Source organism: Alosa alosa, chromosome 24, assembly GCF_017589495.1.
Source record: "Alosa alosa isolate M-15738 ecotype Scorff River chromosome 24, AALO_Geno_1.1, whole genome shotgun sequence".
Lineage (NCBI taxonomy): Eukaryota > Metazoa > Chordata > Actinopteri > Clupeiformes > Clupeidae > Alosa > Alosa alosa.
In genome coordinates this window covers 1,659,576-1,685,487 of record NC_063212.1, presented here as the reverse complement: position 1 = coordinate 1,685,487, position 25,912 = coordinate 1,659,576, and the positions used below count along the sequence as shown (strand labels likewise).

At 44.8% G+C, this 25,912-nt stretch overlaps 1 protein-coding gene across 3 annotated transcripts; it reads right to left on the bottom strand.

Annotated features, from left to right (window-relative positions):
• Positions 1 to 11: 11 nt before the first annotated feature.
• rtn3 (reticulon 3) lies at positions 12 to 24,492 on the bottom strand. 3 transcript variants are annotated; one of them, XM_048235851.1, is made up of 9 exons: positions 24,152 to 24,492; positions 19,411 to 19,458; positions 12,170 to 14,782; positions 6,932 to 7,139; positions 5,930 to 6,068; positions 4,487 to 4,556; positions 4,284 to 4,330; positions 3,174 to 3,232; positions 12 to 2,940 (listed from the first exon to the last, which is right to left on the bottom strand). In XM_048235851.1, the coding sequence occupies exons 1-9, from the start codon at positions 24,240 to 24,242 to the stop codon at positions 2,892 to 2,894; spliced, it is 3,324 nt and encodes a 1,107-aa protein (XP_048091808.1). In that variant the 5' UTR covers positions 24,243 to 24,492; the 3' UTR covers positions 12 to 2,891. The 3 variants fall into 3 exon arrangements, with proteins under 3 accessions (XP_048091808.1, XP_048091809.1, XP_048091810.1); XM_048235852.1 differs by lacking the exon at positions 12,170 to 14,782 and having other exon boundaries at positions 24,152 to 24,461; XM_048235853.1 differs by lacking the exons at positions 12,170 to 14,782; positions 19,411 to 19,458 and having other exon boundaries at positions 24,152 to 24,458.
• Between the last annotated feature and the right edge of the window lie 1,420 nt (positions 24,493 to 25,912).

Here is a 25,912-nt window from a genome sequence, read left to right as displayed (position 1 = left end):
GACACAAAGGATGTCTTCTGATGTACTTTTTATTAATTCCACTTTGACATCAGCACAGGGACCACATAGATCTGTTTCCTCTGTTTGCAACTTTGTTTTTTTCTCCAAAGCACCCACAAACAAACTAAACCTGCAGCTAACAAACAGAGTCTTAGGTGTTAGTTAACACATCTAGTTATCAAGAGAAAGTCAAAAGCAAAACAAAAAAGGAAGAAGAAATCCTGACCAGAAATAAAATGACTTCCAACTCCCATCAACCCTCCCTTCCCAAGAAGAAAAAACAAAATAAAAAGATCAAGGTGGAAACATGCACTGAAACTACAGAATTAAGTCAAAAATAGTCATAGTGTAGTTCTTCCTGAACTCTTAACACTAAAGGAGAATAGAACAGCAACTAAGGCATGGTATCTACAGAGGAGTAGGTTTGTGTAGTCTACTGATAAAAGAAAAAAAAACAGACAGCATTGCATTTGTCAGTCATGACTGAAGAGATACCTATGAAACCCTATTTGCTGGAACGTAGCCTATTCACCAAAAAGCACCACACCCATGCTTCGGCCGCCAAACACGTTCATTTAAGCATGTCAGTCCAGCGGAAAACAAGGACACCGTGGTTTTCAGACATAGGATACTTTCAACTGTAGGTGAGTGTGTATGCGTTTGCGAAGAGCATGTACGTATGTATTAAGTGTGCATGTAGAGAAGAATGCAACTGAGGCGTGCATGGTGAATACTCAACAAGAACTCCTACGACGACTACACATCCAATATTGTGATTTGAAAAAACAGCCTTTATAAGGAGGACAATGAATACAGGAGCAGAGTGTCTTGGCAGGGAACAGCAGAAGAGCATGTTACCTGGTAAAACCTCCTTCTGATCCCACCAAGACACTGCGCTGCATGCACAAGATGGAATGTACTATAAATATTGCAGGGAAGACACATTCAGCAGGAGACAGACTTCTGTGTAGTAGTAGTAGTAGTAGTAATAGTAATAACAATAGCAGTAATAGTCAATGCATTGAGAGGCAATCTGAGAACCATTATAACATAACTGAAATACAGTAAATGCATATTTGAAACAGATTCCATATATTATCTACAGATGTCTTGCAGAGATGCAAATCATGTGCCGAGAACAAAACCCTGTTTACTTATTTCAAGGGGGATGGAGATGTTGGCAAATATACACAACAGAACACACACCAGGAAAAAACCCTATATAAAACATCCCACCCTTAGTATCCCTTAGAAATACAAAGAAAACAAAAAGCTACAAGGCCCTTGAAGATGAGTAGCCTTGTCAGACAAAATGCTTTACATTTTGCATAAAGAAATGAAGGTGAAAACAAGCCTCACTGAGCATATCCATTACTTTAAACAGGTTGCCGATACTAAAACAGATCCGATCAGTGGGTCCGTTCTAGAGCCAGTGGCTTACAAGGAGAGTATTTCGCAGGACTTTACACTGAAATAACCTGGAGAGCGGGGGATGGATGCACGTTCATCTTAACGTCCTACGGCCTGGCATTTCAAACATGGTCGTCAGGGAAAGTGTGGCAAGGCCATGGCAAGCGAATATACTGTAGATCACCCCCCTTAGTGACAGACACGCTCACCAACACCCTGGAGGTCAAAGATCAACACAGGTCATCACCTTGGCGGTCTGAAGCCTTGAGACGGGAGAAAGGCTAAGCTTTTTCACAATGACACAAAACAGTGAATCAAAGCAGTCAGTCTAACCAGTGATAGCAATAATATCAACTGTGATAATAATTAGTATAGTATCAGCAGTAATGATAAGTAGAAGAATAGTATAGTAAATCCACATTATGAACGCAACAGTGACACTGAGATGTAACAGAAATTAGCACGCTTGCCATAAGGGGATTATTTGTTATATAAAAAGCGACACCTTACTCCTTTACGGCAGACAGTCTGTTGCCTTGACTTATTATATACACATGACGCTCCAAGAAGCAACGAGGTGTACTAGACCAAAAGTAACACAGCTGGAACACTGCTTCAAACTTCTTTATTCCACCTGTCTGGGCGAAGCAGACACATCTTCAGTGCATTGCAGATCCTATACAAACATAAGTGCCTTAAGGTGAACAGAACACAAATGATAAGGTGAGTGACCGGCTAGGCAGCCAATCAATAACAGAGAAGTCCCAGAGATATCCAACCAAAAACGTTGAGGAGTTTATCATCTAAAAACTATGTTTTTTTCCTCACTCAAATGCATGGAGACTGGGCAGAAAAAAAAGAAAGTCATTAACATATATAAAAAAGCCTTTTCTCATTTTTTAAATAACCTTTTCAGTTTTATTTTAAGCAAAGTGTTGTTTTCAATTACAGACATTGGCTTGTACAACACCAACCCCTATCCTTGATCTTTCAACAGCCAATCACCGCCTCCAACATCACCACCTGACACCCTGCCACTGCAACACCAGCTCGTAGATTCAGTCTAGTTCACCAACCCTGGGCCATTTCGGAGCGCCGATACAAAAAACACAAACAAAAACACACAACAACAAAATGTATCCAGTTACAGAGTAACATCCCTTCCTCCTCTACGTCCTGTGCTATTGGTGACGCCACTGGGCTGCCACTGTAGCTTCCCTATAGCGCGGAGAGTTAAGCCTGCGCTGCACGGTTAATAGTGAATACGGAGAAGCTCGTAAAGATTTCTTGTTGCGTTTGTCCACACTAGCTGGTTCAGGGCAGGGAGGGAGGCGAGGGGGCGACTGTTGGACAGTGTGGATGAGTGGGGAGGGGGACAGAGGGTTAGATTGGGGATCACTGGGATGAGGATGAGGGTCTAACATGACAGGAGGACGAGGGTGGTGGTGGTGGTGGTGATGAGACGATCCAATAAAGCAGGATCATTCCGTTTTGCCTCGCTTCATTGATGCAGGAAGTTTCTCTTGTAACCTGCAGAAAGACAGAAAGAAATTAAGAAAGAAAGAAGGAAGGAAAGAAAGAAAGGAGAAGAAAAGAGATATTATAATGGTGTCAATCTAGCTATGGCTACTGCCCATCAGGTGGCGATATCATTCCACTTTTTTTACATCTCATTTTAAAATTACTCATGTCTCACACTCTCTCTCACTCCGACACACATACACACACACACAAACACACACACACGCACAAATGAGTCTTACTTGGCCATCGTGGTGTTGATTTGAGTACGTGCGATGTCCACATATTTATCGATCTGGGTCTGTGAGTGAAGAAAAGGAAGGGACACATCAGGGCAGTTGGATTCACTTTCTGCTGATCATTTTAGAGCTCACATTTCTCACTGCATGAAAAGTCCAATGGTCTGGGATTTCAGACCAGATGTGAAACAGTGAAGCAGTTCAAGGAAGTCTGAAATCTCTCACTTGACCTCAGGCCCACATCAAGGCAGCAACACAGCAAAAACTATGCTGACTTCCAAAAAACTGGGCTTTCATGATCTAACACAGCACAACCTTGTGTGTGTGCACATACAGTATGTCTGCATGCAAGACTGATGGCATGAGTCTTTTTACATGAACTTGAAGCCCATTAAGGCTTATGACCTTGAAGTTGAATTCACACAAATGACATAATGTAGCCTGATAGACATCATAAGCCATTTTTACAGCAGTAACAGCTCTTTTGACTTTGCATAATTGATGACCACGTCCCATAAAGATGATGTCAGAGTGGAGAAAACGTGTCATAACCTGCACCCCCACCGCTTTCCTGCTCTGTGTGGTATGTGAGCCGCTCTGCTGCTCTTAAGGTTACATGATGACTTAGGGAATGACTCAACACACTCCGCAGACTGGGTAGCTAACAGTCAGGGTGGATTTGTCTGCATTTTACAGAAAAACAGAAAAGAACTGAGTGCAAAGTCCAACCAGGAAATAGTATTCATGAGTCACTTCCTCAATGTACTTCCTTTTAAATTTGAGATGGTCAACTGGAAGGGAACCAATGCAGGACCTCACATAGTAGTAGAGACCTAACTGGTTCCTGATGCCTACAGTACCAAAGATTTGACACCCCTGGACACATGGCCCAAATTTCTGTGTTTTAAGTTCAATAAATAAGAGGCAACATTGAAGAAAATCTCAATTGTCCGCATCATTTTGCTGCAGAGGTTCTATGTGTACCTTTTGACTTTAAAATATTGAGGCTTCATGATTTTTTGGTCTTTTGCCTGCGGCTGCATAACTGAATTAACGGTCAAAGTTTCTTGAACATGCTGTGCATTTCAAGTCTGACACACTTTGAAATCTCACCTTGTTCTTCTCATACACCAGAGGCATGGTAAAGATCAGGATGTCAGCTAAAGAGAGAGGAAAAAAAGGGGGAAATCATTCATATTGTAATGCAGTAGGTAACACCATATTTGTGCTGTTGCTGTGAGTTGTTTGGACTGTTTCACAACGATCAGGAGGTTTTGGTATGCCTGGTATGGCTGATGCACTGATTTGGCCCTTACCAAGGATGAGGATGGTGATTCCATTGAAGACGGCGCCCACATAGGTCAACAGCCACATGGCAACAGCCAACTGCAGAGAAAACACACACACTAGAGTAAGAATGGGTATTTGTGTGTGTGTGTGTGTGTGTGTTTGTGTGTGGGGGATAAGTCTCCTACTATGCCTAATCTGATTGCATAGTGTTCATTACGGCAGCCATGGCTTCTTAAGCAGGCCTGGAGGGCAGCCAGGTCTAGCACAGTGCATGTGAGGTTGAAGGAGGATTGCCGTTGTAAAAGGCATTCATGGAACACACACAGGCCTTCTCTCTGCATGTGGACTCAAGTCGCTTACTCTCCCTGTGTACCATAGGCTGCAGAGGATGGAGACTCTTATTCACTACCGCCCCCCTTCTCTCTCTCTTATAGCGTTCTCTATCTCTCTCTCCCCTTCTCTCTTTCTTATAGCGTTCTCTATCTCCATCTCCCCTTCTCTCTTTCTCATAGCGTTCTCTATCTCTATCTCCCCTTCTCTCTCAGGCATTCTCTCTCTCTCTCTCTCTCTCTCCCTCTCTCGCTCTCCCCTCCCTCCCGAGCATCCCATTCTGGGTCAGGCCGAGTGCTGTAATCCTCAGGCTATGAGAGCGTATCACCACTGCTGCTGCTGCTGTTGTTGCTACTCCTGCCCCTGCTACTCAATGAGGTCAAACATGACCACCACACACACACACACACACACACACACACACACACACGTCAGAGCCCTGTGATTAGGCCTCAGGTCAGGCGTGTGTGCTGTCGCTCCACCTGACACTCTTAAGGCGGAGGGGAGATGCCACGGACACAGAGAGTGCTAGTGGACGTCCCGCCCTCACTTTTTTACTTACATCCTCCCTTTTTACCCCATCCCTCTTTTTCTCTCACCCTCTGTTCATCTCCCCCTCCTTTCCTGTTTCACCATCACTCTCTTCATCTCTTCATCTCTGCAGCAATTTCCCAGTTTGCCTCACTCTTCCTTCTCCTTTTCTCTCTCCTTCACTCTCTGTACAGACATTCCCTCTCCCCTCGTCTTTGGCCTGTCTCTCTATCCCTCTCTCTCTCTCTCTTCTGGCCTATGTGTGTGTTAAAAATAGATGGCACAGCAGCAGAGACCAGGGAGAGGAGGAAGGAAGGAGGGAGGGGCGGGGCCACACCGAAAGAATGGGAGGAGGAAGAAGAGGAGTGAGAAGATACCAGTCGACCAAGGGACATGATTCATTGTGGCGCACACACACACACACGACAAACAAACAGAGACACACACATAGACGACAAACAAACAAAGCCTGAACTTCAGAACCAGACAAAAAAAATAACATTTGTAATGTAACCTTCCAGCTTTTCTGTGGTCTATTCCTTACATAGAGTTCAATATAAAAACACCCACACACACAAAACAACAAGCGCACACACACACACACACACCTTGAGAGAGTCCACCAGGTCCTCGACCAGGAAGAGCCGGCTCATCTGTTTGAGGGCGCGGTTGACGTAGGTCAGGCACTGGTCCACATGCTTACGGAAGGTCTCAGGGGGAACGCTGACGTCCTTCTCCATGAAGGCTCTGTCATGTGTACACACACAAACACAACAAACACACACACACACACACAAACACACAAACAATACACAACATATGTGTGTTATACCACTGAAGCAATGATGGCCTGCATTACGCTGCTAACATGACATGCTTAGGAAACTCCCTGTGGTAAAGATGACCTCCTTCTGGTGGTCTGCTCACGAACCACACAAACTACATTACCCACACTGCCCCTGGCCACATCACATTCCAGTCTCCCACTGGGATGATGACATGACATTGAGATGGGATGGCTAGACCTCTCAATCAGGATATTGATTTCTCTTTTATATTGACACAGAAAAAGGGGTGACCCACATAGGAGTGGGGGCGTCTTCTGCACCCGTGGTCTTTCTGTTGTCTAGACTATTCTACCATTGCATAGAGCTCAAGAACTAGTAGAAAAAGGAATAATGAAATAAACACAATCACTTTATTTGATATATTTTGGATATGATTACATCAAAGGTGCAGTAAAGAAGTAAAGAAATAAACAACACAGCCCGGGATGCATGAAGGACTGATATGCAGTTCAGGGGATGAACATCGCTAGCTCCCTTTCCCATAATTGCCAGTGCAAATATACACATGACACTCCCTCAGTCTCATACAAAAGGTTCCCTGTTCCATTTCAGCATCTCCCTTTCCTTCCAAGGACATGAAGGTGAAAGGTGAAAGGTGAGAGGGAAGTGTTCTGCCCTGCGGCTCCTTAACTAGAGACCCATGCTTATGATACAGTTACATCTTATGCTCCAACTGCATGAGGTTGCATATTACTAGGTCACAGCTGCATTATCACATTACAATTGTGTGTGTGTGTGTGTGTGTGTGTGTGTGTTCCTCACTTGAAGGGGTGTCCATCGCCGGACTTCTGCACGGCCTGCACGACGGACTTGTAGATGCGGAAGCTGATGGTGACGCAGAGCAGGGCGAGCAGGATGTAGGAGACCACGCTGACGATGCTGAACGCCGCCAGCGAGAGCAGCAGCAGCATGGACACACCGAACACCACGCCCGACTTCTTGGGGTCGCGCCAGTACACCAGGTCTTTCACTGCACAGGTACAGGGCAGGACAGTGGAGGTGTGTGTGTGTGTGTGTGTGTTTGGAGTAATGTAATGTATGTGAGGGAGAGAGGTGTGTGTGTATGAGGGTTTGTGTGAAGTGTGAGAGTGAGTGTGTGTGTATGTAAAATTGGTGGGAGTTTGTGTGGATGAGGAGCATTTTTACATGTGATTGTGTGTTTATGTGTGTACACATCAGGAACATGGGTCACGATATGTGGAACAACGTGCGTGTTGTTTGTGTATTTGGTTGAGTGCAAATGTGTGTATATGTATGTCCCACGGAGTGGTGGAGTAGGAGGAGAGAAGAGAAGAGTGGAAATGAGAGGGGGGAGAGTGGAGTAAGAGGAGGAGGGGAGAGAAAGAGAAATACTTTTAATAACCACAGTAACACTGACAAAAACCAGCTTGCCATTTCTTCACTTGTCCATACATGGCCTCTCCAAAGGTGGGTAGTTATTTACCCTCTGGCTATTTCAGTCCCAACATCCAAGACTTTTATGGACCATGTGTGTGCGTGTAAGTGTGCATGAGTGCAAGTGTGTGTGTGTGTGTGTGTGTGTGTGTGTGTGTATGCATGCCTGCCTGCATGTTCATGTGGCCATGGTCACACATGCAGAAATGATGGTTTCTGTGTACCGTGCTGGATATGTTATATAACACCCTAAGAGCCTGCTACTAAATGGCTTCTGCTGCTGCATGAGAGGAGCCTTTGAAAGAGGGAAAGAGAACGTAGAGAGAGGAGAATGAGTGTGTGTGGTTGTGTGTGTGGTTGTGTGTGTGTATGGTACCCCTGCGCACATGTGTGTGTGTGTTTGTGTGTGTGAGAGAGAGAGAAAGTGAGTCAGTGTGTGTGTGTATGGTACCCCTGCGCACATATGTGTGTGTGTGTGTGTGTGTGTGTGTGTGTGTGTGTGTGTGAGTGAGTGAGTGAGTGAGAGAGAGAGAAAGTGAGTCAGTGTGTGTGTGTGTGTGTGTGTGTGTGTGAGTGAGAGAGAGAGAGAGAGAAGGCTCCAGGACGAGACGTATAGTGCTCTGCACAAGGTTGTGCCCTGAGGGGAGACTGGGGTCCCGTGACTACATAAGTGGGTGTGCTTGTCCACGCTGTGCTGCATTTAAGAGCCTGGCGATGGGGGTCGTGTGTGTGTGTGTGTGTAGGCTTACTCTAAAAGGAATGGATAGACCAAGCCATCATATAGCTTATTTAGCATTCTGGTTTGCATGTCATGTGCTGCACTGTCAACTTTTTTTTTCAGAGTGCAATGCTAGAGATTTGGAGCAAGCTGGGTAAAAGCCCCTGGAGGAAAAGCAAACACGGCATGCTCTCTCTCACACACACACACACACACACACCTTTGAATAAACACACACTCCGCCTGAAATCACAGAGGCATGATTATGCACACATGTGTACCCACACGACTCACTCACACATACACACTAACAAACATACTAAGGTATAAACAGGCCAACAGCTGGCTTAACCCCCTCCAGCGTTAGGGTTTAGTTCTGCCAGGATGGGAGGTGCCAGGCATCCATCCCAATGGATTACTCCATCCCACCATGACTCACTATACATCACAAGTACGATACATACCACAGCCCGAGCTTAGACTGCACTAGCTGACCTGAGATCAGTGTATACGGACTGGGCACTGTGTGACTACCCCCCACGTGCTCCCCCTCCCCCCTCCAGTCCAATACCGTCAAAACAAGGATGACGTCAACATACGCTGGCGCTAGTTTTGCTCCCTCATTTGTTTGTTTGTTAGAACTAGCATGAGAATCGTCATGAAGTTACATCAGGTTAGATCAGCTCGTTGCTGTGGGAGATGAGGAGTGGGGGGTGGGGTATGTATGTGAAAGGTTCAGACACGACTTAAGAGTGTCTTTATGGTCATATTTTGCTTTTTTTTTTAAATACTGTTGGGTTAGGGATGTTGTCATGCCATAGTGTAATCTGCATTAATTAACTATATAACAGATAATGTGCGCACGCAGTGTGTTTTGTGTGTGTGTGTGTGTGTGTATATGTGTGGGTGGGTGGAGGGGCACTATAATCTCCACATATGTCTTACAGCAGAAGGTGTTTTAGCTTTGGAGTGGGGGAAGGGGAGCATGGTGGGGGTCTGTTGTTTTGATAGAATGTTGTTATATAACTGCCTTTACTTCATCGCTGGGAAAAAGGGAACTATAGCTATATACTTAATAGGTTCCCAAAATCCAGTTTGATGTTGAACATTGTTTGTCAAATTTAACAGTGTTGGCCTGTGTCAAGGTTTAGATAGGACTCATTCTCATGGTTTTGCGTTTGTTTTTCTTTGCTACCCTAAATAGGTTCTCTGAACAAGGAATGGCTATAAGCAAAAATACATATTTTACAATGCCATTCAGAGTGCAGCCCATTGGAGTACCGTAAACAGAAAAAAAACGGTGACTGTTCTGTGGGGAAAACAGACAGAAAAAAAATTGTTTACAAAGGAATGGTCGTGACATAACTCCATGGCCATTGTGGCCGAGCGAGTGCTTGAAAGCGCTCAGAAAGCACACCATTGTTTCCAGCGCCTGGATTCAGATGTGGGGTGGCGAGTGTCCCAGTGGAGCGGAGCGGAGTGAAGAGTAGAGAGAGAGCACGCATGGGGCTTCCTCACCCACCACTGCAGGGGTCTGAGTCACTCCCAGCATGCTTTGCTGGTACCCAGAGGGAGGCAGCCTCGGCTGACAGCCCTCGTTCATTATTGCTCCCCTCCCTGCTCTCTCTCTCTCTCTCTCTCTCTCTCTCTCTCTCTCGTCTACCAGCCCCAAATCCAACAGCGGGTCCCTGTAGCTGCCGAGCCGCAGTGGCCTCTTTTCAGCGCTGCCACTGCACAGCTCTTAAAGGTACAGGCCAGTGTGTGTGTGTGTGCTTTCATGCATGAGTGTGTTTGTGTGGGAGTGTATTAAAGTCTGAATGAGATTTTGTATTTCATGTATGCATAAGCATTTGTGTATACAAAAACAGAGCGAGAGAGAGAGTAAGAGTGAGCGTGTGTGAGTGAGTGAATGTGTGTGTGTGTGACCTCATTGCATCGCAGAATAACCTGGCAGTCCAAGACTGCAGCTTGGATTATGACGCCAAAAATAAACTTTTGGCCATATTCAATTTAAGCATTTCACATGATCTCTCGTGCCTCACAATAAAGGCAAACACAGACTAAACACACACACAGTGAATAGACATATATCTTCTCCGACAAATGGCCCGACATGGACTAATCTTAAAAGGCAGAAGATTTCCATTGAATCCCTCTAAGCTGAGGGTGCCCAATTCTCGATGCATTCCCATCAAATCAGACTTCACTTGCAACGCTAATCACAGGGAAGGAGAGTGACGTCCTTCTGACTGGGGGCTGGCATGGCAGTGCAAACAGCTCTAGTGGAAACAAGCGCCAACTGAGCAAGCCACACCCTTGAGAGCAAACCTTTTTTCCCCCCTCATAAAGCACTGGTTGTGTAACACTTCAGCAGATTTGAAGCATTCCGAGTCAGCATACTGGCTAACATTTCAACAAAGACATTTTAAAAGCCTTGCCAAAGATGTACACAAAATCACTTGAAGGAATCCAATAAGATTCTGGCCTTTTGTTAGTAGCAGAATGTGAGCAAGAAAACAAAACAAACAATGAGTAACTTATCAGGACTTCGACATATTAAAGTATACTATTGAAATCAGTGCATCACATGCACACTGATAAGACTTATCACGAAACATTCCTGAAATAACACATTCAGACTGGGAATCCAGTTAAACATTGTCATTCACTGCCTAACCTCAAGTCTACACTTTCCCCTAGTTTCTGGTTACCGGGGAAACAACCTTTAAATTCAGAGCATGCCCAGTGCGAGAGAAGCATGTAGTGTATGCAGGCGTTTTGATGCATGTGTCAGACACAAGGCCTGTACTGTCTGCATACTGCTTCACTCATAACAGGGTTTGGGTTTCATGTTTGCTCTGCAAGGGTTCAGGATGAGGTGTGGACTGTGGCTCACTTCAAATGCTTCACCATGAGCTGGGAGATGGGTGTGCTGTGCCATATCCTTTGGTTGGTGTTAAAATGTGATCAGTAAAATGGAGCCAAGAATAGATTATTTAGGGTGATTTGTTACACTTAGTGCCTGTTAAAATAGAAAATGGGGTGCCATTGTTATTTTTGGAGAAAAGGCATTGTGGGCCTTTAAAACTAAGTGAACTGATGCAAGCTGGGGGAAAAACATACTATTCTAACTGCCTGCAGTGTAGATTGATACACGTGATAAGGAAAAGGATATCTCTGCAATCAAACCATATCCCTCTGTTTCTCAATCAAACCATATCCCTCTTCTGCAATACACAGACAGCAAAATGTGAAATGTCATGTTTCCACTGAAAAAAAGAGAGACCCATTTAGCCTGGCACAGACGTGTAAATGTGAGGTGGCGGTGGAAAGTGGCACCAAGGCAGAAATCTAACACTGGGATGGACTGTGCCCACTGACTTCCAGGCTGTGCAAGAGGACACCATGGGACCATGTTTAGACCCCCTTCCCCCAATCTATGCCTGTTGGTGTCTGCAAACATTTAAGGACACAAGGTAGGATAGGGTCATACAGTGGAGATGAGCGCACAGCATTTCAGGCTCAACTTGGCTACCTATGTTTAGAGTAAAGCCTGCCTACTTCTGCATAATGCAGAGTTCTGAACTATATTTAATCAACTGAACTTTTTAATGACATTAAGTCAATAAGTTATAAGTAACTGTTCATTAATATTATTATCTAAAAAATACAATATATGACACTGAAACAAATAAGCTAATTAATCATTCAGTTGTCAAGTGTTGGCAAGTCTCTCTCACACATGCGATTTGTGTTATTGTTAGTGTTGTCATCAAACTGGGAACACAGCCCAGGTGGGGAAAGGGTTTGGGAGGGTGAGGTGCACTGCTTGGCTTTCCTTGCGTGGGAGGTTAGCAGGCTGAGAGCCCAGAGGGAAGGAGCGTTACCTGACAGGTGGGTTAGTATTGCTGCCAATACATGCTCAGCGAGGTGGTACGCCTCTGCCACCCAGACATCGATCGCCTCTACCTCTTTGGACAGTGGGGTCTCCGACGCATGCCGACTGGCTGGGGAGTCGCATGTGGGACTCGAGATGACCTCGGCCTGTGGTTGTGGCTGAGGAGATTTCTTTTCCTGCTCTGAGGTCTTGGACTTGGGTGAGGTCTTGTTGTCTTCTTCGTCTTCCTGACTGCTCCCGAGCTCTTTCAGAGCACGGATGGTGTTATTCTCCTGTTCCAGGTCCATTACTGCAGCTGGAGAGGAAGTGGAGACGGCCTCTGCCTTTGTTGTGTGACTGAGGAGCAGCGGCTCTGGCTCCTCGTCCTCCCGAGACTTCAAGCACTCCCTCATGAATTCCACAAAACTGTCTGTTGCCAAGGAGACAGAGCAGTCGGGCTCGATACTCTCGGGATCACTTGTGTTCTCAGTCGGTGCGACTGGTTCAGCAGTCATGTCCTTTGCGTCTTGGTTTGGTTCAAGGTCCATGCCAGGGAATGAATCTGGCTGGTCACTGTAGTATGAAAAGTCATCTTGAGGATATTCCTGCATGGATGGCTGTTCCTCAACCGGATGGGAGGTGTAGTTATCATCAGCCATCAGAGGGAGGTCACCAGAGTTGGTCACTGTTTTGCGGTCATCATTTCCAACACTGGATATGTTTTGAGAAACCAGTGTCTCAATGTAATTGTCTGAGGAGAAATCTGAAGGTGAAGGCTCTGGAACAGTGTCAAAGTTCAGCTGTCGGTCATCAGAGGACTCATCCAAGCCGGGCAAAGAGTCATCTCCAAAGTGATCTTCATAGGATTGATCGATGAGTGAGCCAGCGTTCAGATCTGGAAGAACATTCGATTTTGAAAGGGTATCTGATGCATAATCATCCTCTGAGATCAATTCAGACTTTGGTTTTTCTTTCTGAGAGAGATCCTGAGCAACAAAGTTATTCAAATGGGAATCAATTACAGGCTCTGTATCCTCTGACAGGTTACCTCTGTGATCTGTAATGTTGACAGACTTCTCTTCTTTTCCCTCAGTAGCAGACTTGATGGCTGACTCTGACAGAGATTCGTTTGGACTGTCTGGCCTCTCAAAGACCACAGCCTTATCATGTGACTCCTCTTTGCTAAGGCCTCTTGAATTTGGAGTGGTCTGCACCACAGTGTCAACATCTCCACTATCTTTGCTGCTGGGGTGCTTGGGAGTTGACTCAACAGATTCTATTGTGGAAACCTGAGAAGATTCATTAGGCGGTTTGTGGTCTTCAGCTGAGGGTGCGTCTGAGGGTACAGCTTTCTTCTCATCTGAGGCGGGCTCTTGTTCTTTCGTTGGTTCTCTAACTGGGTCTCGCATGACCCTGTAGCGTTCATCCTCTTCCTCTTCTGGCTCATATTCTTCCTCACTTACTACCTGCTCCTCAGTCTCAATAACATTGATAATGGGGACCTGCATGGGCTGCTTCTCCAGTTTGGCTGGCTGCGACTCTTTTTCTACAGAAGGAGGAGCACTATCTTTGCTGCTGGGGTGCTTGGGAGTTGACTCAACAGATTCTGTTGTGGTAACTTTGATGGAAGCACAGGCATCCTCAATCACTGTGTCATCTGACTCGCCAGAACTGTCCATCTCATGGGTCTCAGATGGCTCAGCATCACCCTTCAATGTTGTTTTTGGAACCTTGGCCTGTAGGGGAGATGCAGGTGGGGACGGTGGCGGGGACAGGGGGGGAGAGGGGGATCCAAACCCTGCGGGAGGAGGGGCGGTGGCAGGGGGCGCTGAAATATCAGATTCCTTTGCTGTAGATTGACCAGGAGGACCTTTAGATGCATTATTCTCTTGCTTGTCCCACATGTATGCAGTTGGTAGAAAGTTCAAATCGAATTCAGATTCTTCCTCCATGCTCTCTTGCTTCTCTGGATTGTAATCGTCTTTAAGGTCAGGAGGCTCAATGGGAGTGTCCATAAATGCATCAGGAACTCCAGCAAAAGCCTCAGGAACTCCTGCTGCCAAAATGGCCTCCTCCTTATTCCCTTTTGAAGCACCATCAGTCTCCATAACAGGGACATCTTTTCCATCATCAAGATCTGGATCTTCAGTACCGAAGTTAGGTGCCGGGGGTAGGTGAGCCCGCATCCAGTCTGCGGTGTCCTCGTAGTCAGTTCCTTGCACAGTCTCTCCCAAAACCTCAAAAGGTGATTCTGGGGATTCCTTCTCCTGTGAAGTGGTTTTCTTTTGGAAAGCTGCTGGGGGCGGGGCTTCTGTGGGCGACTTCTCATAGTGGCGTTCCCTGAAGTGAGGAAAGCCTCCCTCGTTCCTGCTTTCTGGTTCATTCTTCTTCGCGGCAAGAGCCTCCAGTGCCTTGATCCTCTCAGACACGGGGGACATTTTTATCGGCGAGTCCTCTTGTGGAGACGCGAGGTTTGAGTCGGAGGACTCCTTCTCTGGGCCTTTGTGAGAACGGTCAGTGGTTTCATTGCCATAGGAGACCGGTGTAAAGGAGCCCGGCTGAAAGCGAAGTGATGTGGCCACGCCTTCTGAGGGTTTCTCAGAGCCTACCACCACTCTTTTGTCTGCATCCATCATGCGGGTGAAGTGAGCAGGAGAAGAAAAAGGAGGGGTGGGGGGCATATAAAAATCAAAACACTCTAGACTCATGCGGATATGCTAAAGCGAGGGGTCCCAACTAGTTTCCTTTCTTACCTTCATTGGGCTCCATCATTTCAACTAATCTGATGAAGTTTTTGTTAATACTTCATACATTAAACGCAATATTGAGCATCTAAATAGTTTTACCTTCAAGGACCCCAAACTTTAGCAATCGATCGTCATATACTTGCGTGTTAATACTCACATTCCCAGAAAATAGCAGCGTCTTATTCTTTGCAGCTCAAGCAGTCATGCATTGCATTGCATCTCAAATGGAGTTGTGTATGTGGCATCATCTGCATGCTGCGTTCACACTCATAAGTTGTTGCCATTGATGGGTCAATAGGACAACAGACAAAATCCATTGATATGGTAGTAATGAGGTTGCGGCTAAACAAACAAACAAACTGTGCTGATTAACAACATACTGTGGTGGCAAAAAACATTTTGTTCTCGCGTTGAGACGCATGTGGGGTCTAAAAAGCAGTGTGCTCCGTTGCCCTGGTCTTCCCAAGGCAATCAGGGCTACGTGGCTCCAGGGCAATCAAAATAGGAAGCAGACGTTGCTGCATTTCCTGTGATGATGTTCAATAGTTTGAGGAATGAGAGGTATGTGCTCTTATTTCCTGCTCAGAAAAAAACTACTGCTATATCTAATCAGATCTTTTACAAATTACAAGACACAAAAGAAAGGACTTGGTCAACCTTCATCAGCACAACCAAATGCCAACCACCAATCACAACCCAATAGTGGAGTAACAGGCCAGACTGCCTCCCTTTGCACAGGGGACAGAGGACTCATCATACAACTTCAAGTGACACAATTGGGACATTGTAATAACAAGCCTGCGGACAGTTAGGGAGAGGGGGAGGGCAAGGGTCACAAGGGATAAATGCACTGTGGTTTAACTACCAGTGACCTTTAATGAGTTGCGATATGCCCTACTATGGCAGTTTGTCTTCTAACTGCCTGTGCCAAAACTGCATTGCATAACTTCCCTGAAGGCCCATTTAACATGTGTCTTCCTATATTATTCTCCAAAACACTGATTCTGACCACAGTAGCTGAATATTAAGTGAAGTTTGAGCACATCCCTTTGGGATCAATGCATCAACAATGGTCACAAGAATGACTATGACTATTCATAAATTCTCAGACCCTTGGGCTCGTTATGTAATTGTTATAGTTGTTTTCATTTGTATTTATTTAACTAATTTCATGCTATATTCTAAGGCCCTGAATCTGGAGTAAGTCAAAATAAAAATAATATAATAAAAACACAAAGACATAGATTTCAATAGGGGCTTCCAAAAATAAATATCAGATAGAGCAACTGGCACAGTCACCGCTAAGACAACACAGATAAGCAACCTACTTGGCGCAAACAGCACCACACCAGTGCAACGAAAGTCACAGTGGGCTGTCTGTCTGTCGCCTGACCCAAACCCCATATCCCACTGTTACCCCCTCCAAGAACAACCCCTATCACACAGCTGAGATGACCTTATGAAGAGAGACTGCAGGATCCCCTTCACATGATACACCACAGGATACCCTGGGCTCACACCACAAGACCTCAAGGTGCTCATGACCTGACTGCCAACTGCCAAAAAGGTCCTCCCTGTGAGTTCCACTTGTCTGTGTTAACAGACTCTGATTGATCATTGGTAGATTGGTAGATAATTAGTGGCCTAACAGTCCACTTTTTTCAATCATCCAGGGGATTAAAGGCTTAACAGATAAAATAGAAGTTTATTTCAGCAGTTCAATGGCAACTGAGCTTTAAGAAACATATTCAATGCCATGCCCAGAGGGGAACAGTGTGTGTCTGTGTGTGGAAACAAATATTTGCTCATGCCTGGTGCCAAGGGTTAACTGATGAGGTTAATCTGACCCTGTAACCCAAACCCCAGGGTGGCACAGGAACGCAAAGCACAGCATCAAATGAGCTGCCCTCTCTCAACGACTTTGCGATTCAACAAATCAGTAACCATGTCTGCCTTACGTTGGCTGCCCTGGAACTTATTCTCCATTGTTCACACTGGAAGCCACTAGTGGGAGTCCACATGTGTGGTGTGGGGATTTTTTGGCTCGATGCTTGAAAACAAATTCCGAAAACAGCTTCCCAGAGCAACAGCTACCATGTCTCTTGGGAATATGAACTGGATGAGACACAGCCAAACGGCTTTGAATTAACAAACCACTGATGGCTGAGAAATGTTTCCAGCAGTCACAAATAACACTGACACTCACAGTGATCGACAGTCTGCAATAGTAACAGAAATAATTACTCTCAAATTAATCTGAACTCTCCATTGAGAAAAACAGGATGATCACAATTAAAAGGCTTGCATCAATTTACCCATCAGGCTTTAATAGGTCACTGTCTCTAGGCCAAAGTCTCTTCCTCCCCCTAAGATTAACAGGGTGTCACAGGGTGTGTGCCTTCCAACAGGACTCAATAAATCAATAGCTAAACGAGGCTGCCAATCTTCAGTCTGCTGACACTGGAGCCTCTATTCAACATTACGGTAAAATCAAGGGGCAGGTTCCCACAATTGCTCCTGTTACAGGAACATCACATCAATAGCTCAAATGGCAATCTAGAAAGACAAAATGTGCAAGTACTGTGTATGCTAATCTTGCGGCAAGATATTATTGAAACCGGGAAGGCATATGCATTGGGTGCAGCTTTGTGACATCCAATTAAAAGTGCAAACTTGACATCCATGACCTCATAGCCTGACCTTCATACTACTTGCCCTGTATACTTAATTTCCTGAAATTCCTACTTCTTCCTGTTACTGCTCACGGAGTGGATAGCACTTGAAATTAGTGGCAAGAATCTTGCCTCCGGCTTTTGGAAAATAAGTTTTCCCTAACAATCAGGATATGATGTCTAATTCGATGTTGTGGATTTCAACAAAACAGATAAAGAAACTCATAGATAAAAATCTGTACATACATATACAACGCAAACATACATAAAGAAAACATACGGAATGAAAACATAACCAAACGAACAAATGTAAAAAACAAGATCCTATTATCCGGCTTTTAACATGCAAGATGTCTTAACAAGCCAAAAGCAGAGTGGAGAGAGTGAAGCCATAGCTATGGGATGTTTCCCAGAGCTGGTGATCTCACAGCCAATCCCTCCCCAGTGTCGCTCTACCTGTGCTACCAGAGGGGTGGGGGGTAGGCCGAAGCACAGAGTCGTGGTGAGAGAGAGGAGGAGGAGGAGGAGGAGAGGAAGAAGAGAGTGAGAGAAGGAAGGAGGAGGAAGGGGGGGAGGGGCATCAAGGACAGAGCTCCGGAGGGACATCAACCGGGATCCATTTTTAGGATTGTGCTCTCGCACAAAGTGAACTTGAACTTCTCTGCTTTCTTAAAATAAGGTGGCAATCTAGGGATTATCCTGGGCCTACAAGAAACATTGACCTAAATAATGCACACAGCTGGTAAAGACTGAAATGGATCAAACGGTTGTCATCTTTGGGGACCTTCTGCCTTTTGTGCATTTAATTGGGCAGTCGTGAGTGTGAACTGAGGGGCCACTGAGGTTCAGATAGAGGTCAACACAGCACAGGTCAGATCAGGAAATGGAAGCATCAAGAGATAAATAATAGAAAAGCTACTGCAACGTTATTACATTCTTATCCACCATTAGGAAATGAGATCCTCTACCACTTAGGCGTTCTGGTAAGCAATAAAGCTTTGTAACTGGGTGTGTGTGGTAAAGTCTCTGTTCAGTAAATGGCCGTGCTAGAGACAAATAAGAGCTCTGACGAGCCAGATTTTTCCATTTGTTGTGGAGTTCAACATTGCAGAGTTGCTGGTTCATATGGAGAAAAGACTTACCATAATGGTTTCAAGATGTTAGTCCAAAACTGGGACACATTAAAACCATCATTTTCAAGAAATATTCACAGTGCCTTTGAATTCTTTACTAATCATGCACCATGGGTATTTTAGGGGCATGGAAATCGGGAGGGGGCGGAGAACGAATCAGCATGACGTCCAGTTGGAATCAAGATGCTCTGAATGATTTGGGGGGCACAGGGTGTGCAGAGCAGGAGTGTGTGTGTATGGGGTGGGTGGGGGTCAAAAATGGCAACCGTCAGTTGCCGGTGAGTACAGAAGGGGCTTCTCTGGCTTGCTTGGTTACATGAAGCATGGCATCACAGGGTCAAAATAAGGGGGAACAGATGGGATCCCATTACAAGGCCCCAGGGGTTATGTTAGCGTGGGGGCTGGGGGCTGTCGAGTCAGTAGTCGGGTAGAAAACACAAGGTTGGACACGGCGTCTGTCTTTCACAGCCTGACACGAACCCTCTTTTTTGCACTGGAGCGGAATAGGAGAGGGGCACTCAAGAGAGGGATGGAGAGCATTACAGCAGCAGCCCAGCGAGCGAGAGGAGAGAGAGATAGAGAGCGGGAGAGGAGGGAGAGAGGTGAAGGGATAAGGGAGCAAGGGAGAGAGAGAGAGAGAGAGAGAGTTTGTTTTGGTTTATAAAGCAGGCGAGCAGCGTAAGAGAACCATACACTTGCCTTGAGGAGACTGAATGAGAGAAACAGGCGAAGAGGAAAGAAAGGAATCTGAAAAATTAAAAAAGGACAGGAAATGAGCATCCTGAAATTGCAGGAAGGAGGAACCCCCCTGCCCATCCACCCCCCTCCAACCCAAATCCATCTTATACTTTATAATGGAGACATTAAGGCTTCCTGTATAGCCGATGTAATATTAAAGTAATTGATACAAGGAAATAAAAGTGGATTAATATAAAAAAAAACAAGCAGATCCATAAAAAGTACCATTTTATCCATGCATATACCCCTATTAGGCTTATTTAATATATCTATAATACACCTCAATATATACACATAAATAAATAAAGTAGCTCTTAACACTGACATGAACCCTTAACATGCAGGACCTTTTCCACCCCATGTGGGTCATTCACAGGAGATATGTGAATTCTCTGACAGCATTACTCTTTTCTAAATAGGCCATTGTGAGACTTTCATTTACAGACAATTCTCAAATACTTTCTCCCTTATTTTCCAAAGTCTTACTCTGCGCATAGCGCCCACACTGCTCTCCCTTGACATGGATTATGTAACCTATTTAGAGAAGACATTTTCTGCCACACTTCAGAATCACATGTGATGTTCTGCGACACAATGTGGGCCTTTGTAGGATTAGGCCTGCCTAAGAGCCAGGAATCTTTATCAAACTGGAGCACGTACCACAAAAGATTTGATTTAGCATCATACCACCGCCTTGCACTTGAGATGTGTCTGGGTTTAGCAGGCAAAAGGGCAAAGGCCCAAGTCTTAATAGCAGTGAAAAAACAGGTTTTTCGAGTGCAGCTGCCATTGGGGTTTTGAAAGAAAGTCAAACTGGGCAGGTCACGGAGTGCATGTTTGGGAGTGATTCACAGGATTCCAGACTTACCTGCAGGATTCGGGTTCGACTCGGTACACACCCTGCGGAATTCCTGTGCCACTTACACACCACTGGTCCAGCACGATTCTGTGTGACTTGGAGCCACACACACCCTGCGCCACACCCATCTGAATAAGCTGACTCTGATCACACACACATTCCAGAGGGGGTGTGTGGATAGTGGGAGCGTGTGAATCTCTTGCTCAAAGGACAGATTGATCTGATCAGGAGCATGCTGATGCTCCAGAAACGCTGAGGGCTCGACATTACTGTGGCTGAGGGAAAGAACAGCATCATGCAGAAATGCAAAATGCCTGACTGGGGATGACTTAAGATAAAAACTGATTAAAAAAAAAAACATAAGCCAATGAAAAAACACATTAAAATACCTTTGCTTTAAAGTTCTTAATTAGTTCCACTGACAGAAGAGTGGCTTGTCCTTACCCCATTACATTAGCAGCAAGGCAGCATAATGCAGTTGTAGCCTATAGATAGATGTCTTTCTGGGGCAGAGGTTGAACGTGGCTCTGCAGATCGTGTTACAGACATCTCAGGTCAGTGGCACCATTTCAGGCCACGCATGTGAGGCTGCGAGTGTCTTTCTGGGTCTACAGTATGCTGCACCTCTGGGATAGCCCATACTAGTTTGAGTCCAGGCAACACTATACCATGGGAGAGGGGTGATGATGGGACGGGGTGCTTTGGTATCCTTGCAACACCAGTCACTTCAGTCTCATCCCAGTCGACTCATGATAACCAAAACCTCCCCGAGGGTGACACTGCTGCATCAGCCTCAAACAGTGACCTTAGCAAAAGCATGCTAGCCACCACCACAGAGGACAACGGAGAGAGCCTGAACAATTGAGGTACGTGGAGGACAAGAAGAAAGAGAGAGGGGGAGAGGGAGAGAGAGAAGCAGGGGGAAACCAGAAATGGCCATCATTCTTTGCGAACATTTGACAGGAGAACCGAAATCGATATCATTCTACTGCTCTTACCAGAGGGAACCAGATTGATATCAAGAGGGGAGAGAAGTTAATTTTCCATGCACTCAAATGTACTGTCCAAGGTCACCGGCTCACAGAGAACTAGGCTAGCATTTTTAGTGCGTGTGTTAACCACCACCTGTTTTTTCCCCCTCGCCTCCTACACCACAGCCTTACAGTACATCACCAGTCAGTCTTTTCCTGACCTTGAAAATTAAAAACAGGTGCATAACCAGATCAAATGTCCATGTACTATGAAAATGGACCCAGTGGAAATGAGGGGATGTGAGGTTTTGAAAACAATGGGGATACAGAGATATTATCAACAAATTAAACTTTTCATAATGACTGAAAAGCATAGTTTAACTGTACAGTGTAACGGACAGCTAGCGCTTGTGGTGAAAGGGCATGGATCTTGACACAGGTACGGTGTTCAACACAAGCACCTGGACAGAATCATGATCTTTTGAAGTTGTGGTGCTCTGACATGTTTTCCAACACACCATCTTGATTGACACATGAGGGCCCTAAATGAGATAACAATTAGCATCAATTTAGCTTACTTAATCACCAAGGAATGTTCCGGAAACTGCTTGGCCTAGATAAGACCAAAGCAGCTCCTGTGTACGGGCCAAGGTTTTGTAAGGGAAAAAATAATAGAATGTGAGAAATGTATGCATAATTAAAGAGTCATTGATTTAACAAAGGGTTCAACACAAATGTAGTTGTTACTACACGACCACATGTGTGCCATCTGGTATAAAAGGGTTGCCTTGTCCACAGATGGCGCACAGGAAACAAATAGTGCATCCCTACCCTGGCTGATACACATTTTCATAAATACACAGGGATGCACTGATACCGATACTGGCGTCAGATATTGGGCCGACATTGTGCTCATATCCTTTTACTCACAAAAATTCTCTGATCCCACGTAATTGCACCGTTTCCCCTAAAGCATAGCCACTACCACGATGCTTTCAAGTCTTGCACTGCTGACTTCAAAACCAGCCAAATGTGTGGGTCTGTGTTGAATCTACACAGCCTAATTCCCTCACACAAATGATTGTCCATTGGATCTGTAGATCACCTTACCTATGCAAATAGCACAGGCCCACACTTTGTTGAGTGCAGCACACTGCACTGGTGTGTGTGTTGGTGTGGCTCAGCACTTTACTGTGCTAGTTAGGGGAAAGCAAACAAACACTGTGGACTCTGGAAATCTAAATATTCATACTCTGGTGCCACTGGTGCATCCTTAAATACAAACCACGCCCTCACCTGGGAGGACGTATAAACTCTGCGGTCTTACAATGACTTAGCAAAGGACTAGAAAAGGGAGAGGTCTTGGTACCAGGAGCTTGGTTTACAAATCAGTTGGCACATGCAACCACTTCGAATGTCAACCACACATGACATCAGCATTCTTGGGTGTATAATCAGCACCCATAAGCTCACTGTGGGTATACGCAGACAATGGACAAACAGACTGGGTGGGTCTTCCCAGTTGGAACGCTGCAACTGTCTAGGTGTACAGACAAAGGGACCTCACCACATTATAAATTATTCATGAGGAGGGAAAAGGTTATTTAATAACAGTTGAAATCAAAACAAAATGCATTTCATTTTTCAGAGAGAAATGAGATAAAGAGTTCTTCTTAGGCCTATATTATTTCATTAGTGCCTCCACTTCAGGTAAGGCTTTGGCTCAAAGTATTTATTTGCATGGAGTATGGGACTTCCAACCGGGTTGTTGTCAAAATAGGACTCTATTTGTTGGGTAAAAACCATAGGCTGTATAAAATAAACAGACGGTAAAAACAGACGGCCGACAAAATAAAAGAGGAAGGGTGGGATGCGTCTTGCTAAATAGGACTGATTTAATTTTCCATTTCACCTCATAACAGTACAGGGCACCACACAATATTTACAGAATACGCCCCTCCCTATCCCAAGATGAATAGGCAGTTTAAAGATGGCTGCAATATGGGCAACACCGTACTCCTCTTTGTTTTCCAGGCAATAAAACCTGCAAGAGAGATCAGCGAGCACAGTAATTGCATAATCTCCCACTGTTTTTACACCATGTGCGCAGAACGGTGGGAGATTATTTTTCACTTCAGATGTAGGCCTACTCATTCGACGCAAGGAGCGATCGCCACTGTTCAATTGATGTTTCGCACATAGAAATCAGACAACACGCCTTTAAGAAGTCCTCCCTGTTAACAGTTTCCCAGTTACCAATGTCTCTGCACTGCAGACTGCCCTCTCCGCAACATGTGGGCAAGCTATTTCATCAGGCCCCAATGAGGTAACAAAAAGATGTCATGGCCCAATTGCTTGTTTATATTTTATATATATATATATATAACAAAGCCAAACCATTCTCAGACGCAACTCTAACAATGCCAGAAATAGCCTACTAGGGCGAGATCAGTATAGATCATTCGCGAAGGACTGTGCGTAATTACGAGATATTCTACCAATAGCCTAATAGTCAGTTTTTAAATTTACTCCGCCAAGCTCGCATCGCTAAATGAAACGAATGTGCTGGAAGAGACGCAAATGTCGCAGTCCCAATTAGGGTATCTTTTCTCACAATATTCAGCTGCTGTTGCCCACATTACCAGCAATTTCTAAGACATGCGTGGAGACTAGCAGGTGCGAGCATTCAAAGTGCTCAAAATATGCTGCGTTACCATCCTACATAGAACTCATTTGTATACAGACAACCCTTTGAACAAGACGCAAAACAGGCTAATCTTAATAGTACAGTTGCTAATTTTAAGTTCGATATAACCTGTTTTAGCCCAGGTTAGACACTTGCGTTTCCGTTTGATGAAAGCTATCATCTTACCGGCGAACTTCGAGTCTTTCGCGGAGTTCTGTCCGTCGGCGAGTCCCTGTGACGATGATATTTGAGAGGACTGGGTCATTGGATCTGCCATTTTTTCGTATTATCTGCAAAACACTGTCTTACAGTAGTTGGTTACAACGTTGATTCTTGGTTGATGATATCGTCTTCTAAAGTAGCTTGACTTTCCTCGTATTTCCCCAAGAGCGGGACGCAGCGTCACCCAGCTCGAGCACCCACACGCACGTATAACTATTGAATCGGCGGTGTGGAAGCGAAGGCGGATACACAGACAAGACACGGCGAAAAAAAAACTCCCAACATGCAGGGGTTGCTGGGCTAACTTAAAGGGATACACCTCTCGTTTTTCTTTGTGTCGATCGCCGCAAAGCCACCCCCCAGCGAAACAAAACCGTCTGCTGACCATTTTTGACATATTCATTGGTTACATTGATGCCTGTTCTAAACATCCTATATCAACATTGTTGAGTAAGCCCAGGATTTGTTATTAAAATAGACTAGGTATAGGCCTATATAATAGTCAACCTCTGCAAGTTCAGGCCGAAAATGTTACGATTTTAGGCTAGCCTACTTATATTTAGGCCTATAGTGAAATAACATATTTAAGAAAATCAGGAAATAGACTTGAACGACAGAGGTTTGAAAGGGTATCCTGTCTGGGATTATCTTTAACAAATGATCAACTTCAAAAAATAGTGCTTAGTGCCGTTTCCCGCATTTAACGCTACACTCATGTCTAAAATTACATAATCACTTTTGTTGTTATTCTGTGTCTCTTGCGAAGACAGTAGCTTAGCTATATCGACGCCTTTTATCTGCCCACGAGAGGCATTATGCAATAATTTGTAATTCATGAGCAGCACGTTGGCACCACCTTGTGCCGCAATGTCCAGTTGCAACCCATAGTGCGGATTGCATTCGGCCTGCAATGTCTTGTCAAACATCATGAGCTAGTAGGCCTACTATTAACTAGTTCGTTAATAAAAGAGTGACATCTTCTGTGTAACACTGTGGAATGGTGTCAGTGTCCTGTGCCAGTTTTGATACACTTTTGGTTTCATGCCAAAGGATCTAAATGCAGTGGTGCAAATCTGACTGACCTGCATAAATCTGGTCCACCTGTTTCAAAGAAGAATAAAATAGAGTGATTGTAACTGTTTTACAGCTCCATGGGCTGTGACAGTTGTTTGAATGTAAGCTAGTTTTGTTTATGTCAGTGCTACACATTTTCCTTTAGGGATCATTGTGTTGTATTACTAAAGTGAAACATGAATGCAATGAATGTATGATTTCTGGTGAGCATTGACAATATTATGTAATATGACATAGCCTACCATATCACTATGGATGAAATCATTGCCAAAATGTCATACACCCCTTAATTCATATACCAATTTAAAAAGACAGTCCAAGAAAGTGTCACCTAATAGAGACTATCGGCTCTGCTACTTTTAGTTATTTCTGTGATTGCTATTCTGCTCTGTGGATCAGCACTCACACAGTCTAGAGTCTATGTATTTTCATACATAGTATAGGCCTAAACATTTCTTCAGGTAACATGAAGTAATATTAGGCTACTTGTACAACTTTTACAATGTCTGCTTGGTTAATGATTAATGGGCAGCTTTGAAAGACTGAAGGCTTTGTCATGACACTCTACACATTCCTAAATAAATTATGCTGGTCTGTCCAAACCCACATCCCCAATTATTTCCCACAATATGCTGGCCCACATTCCAAAAA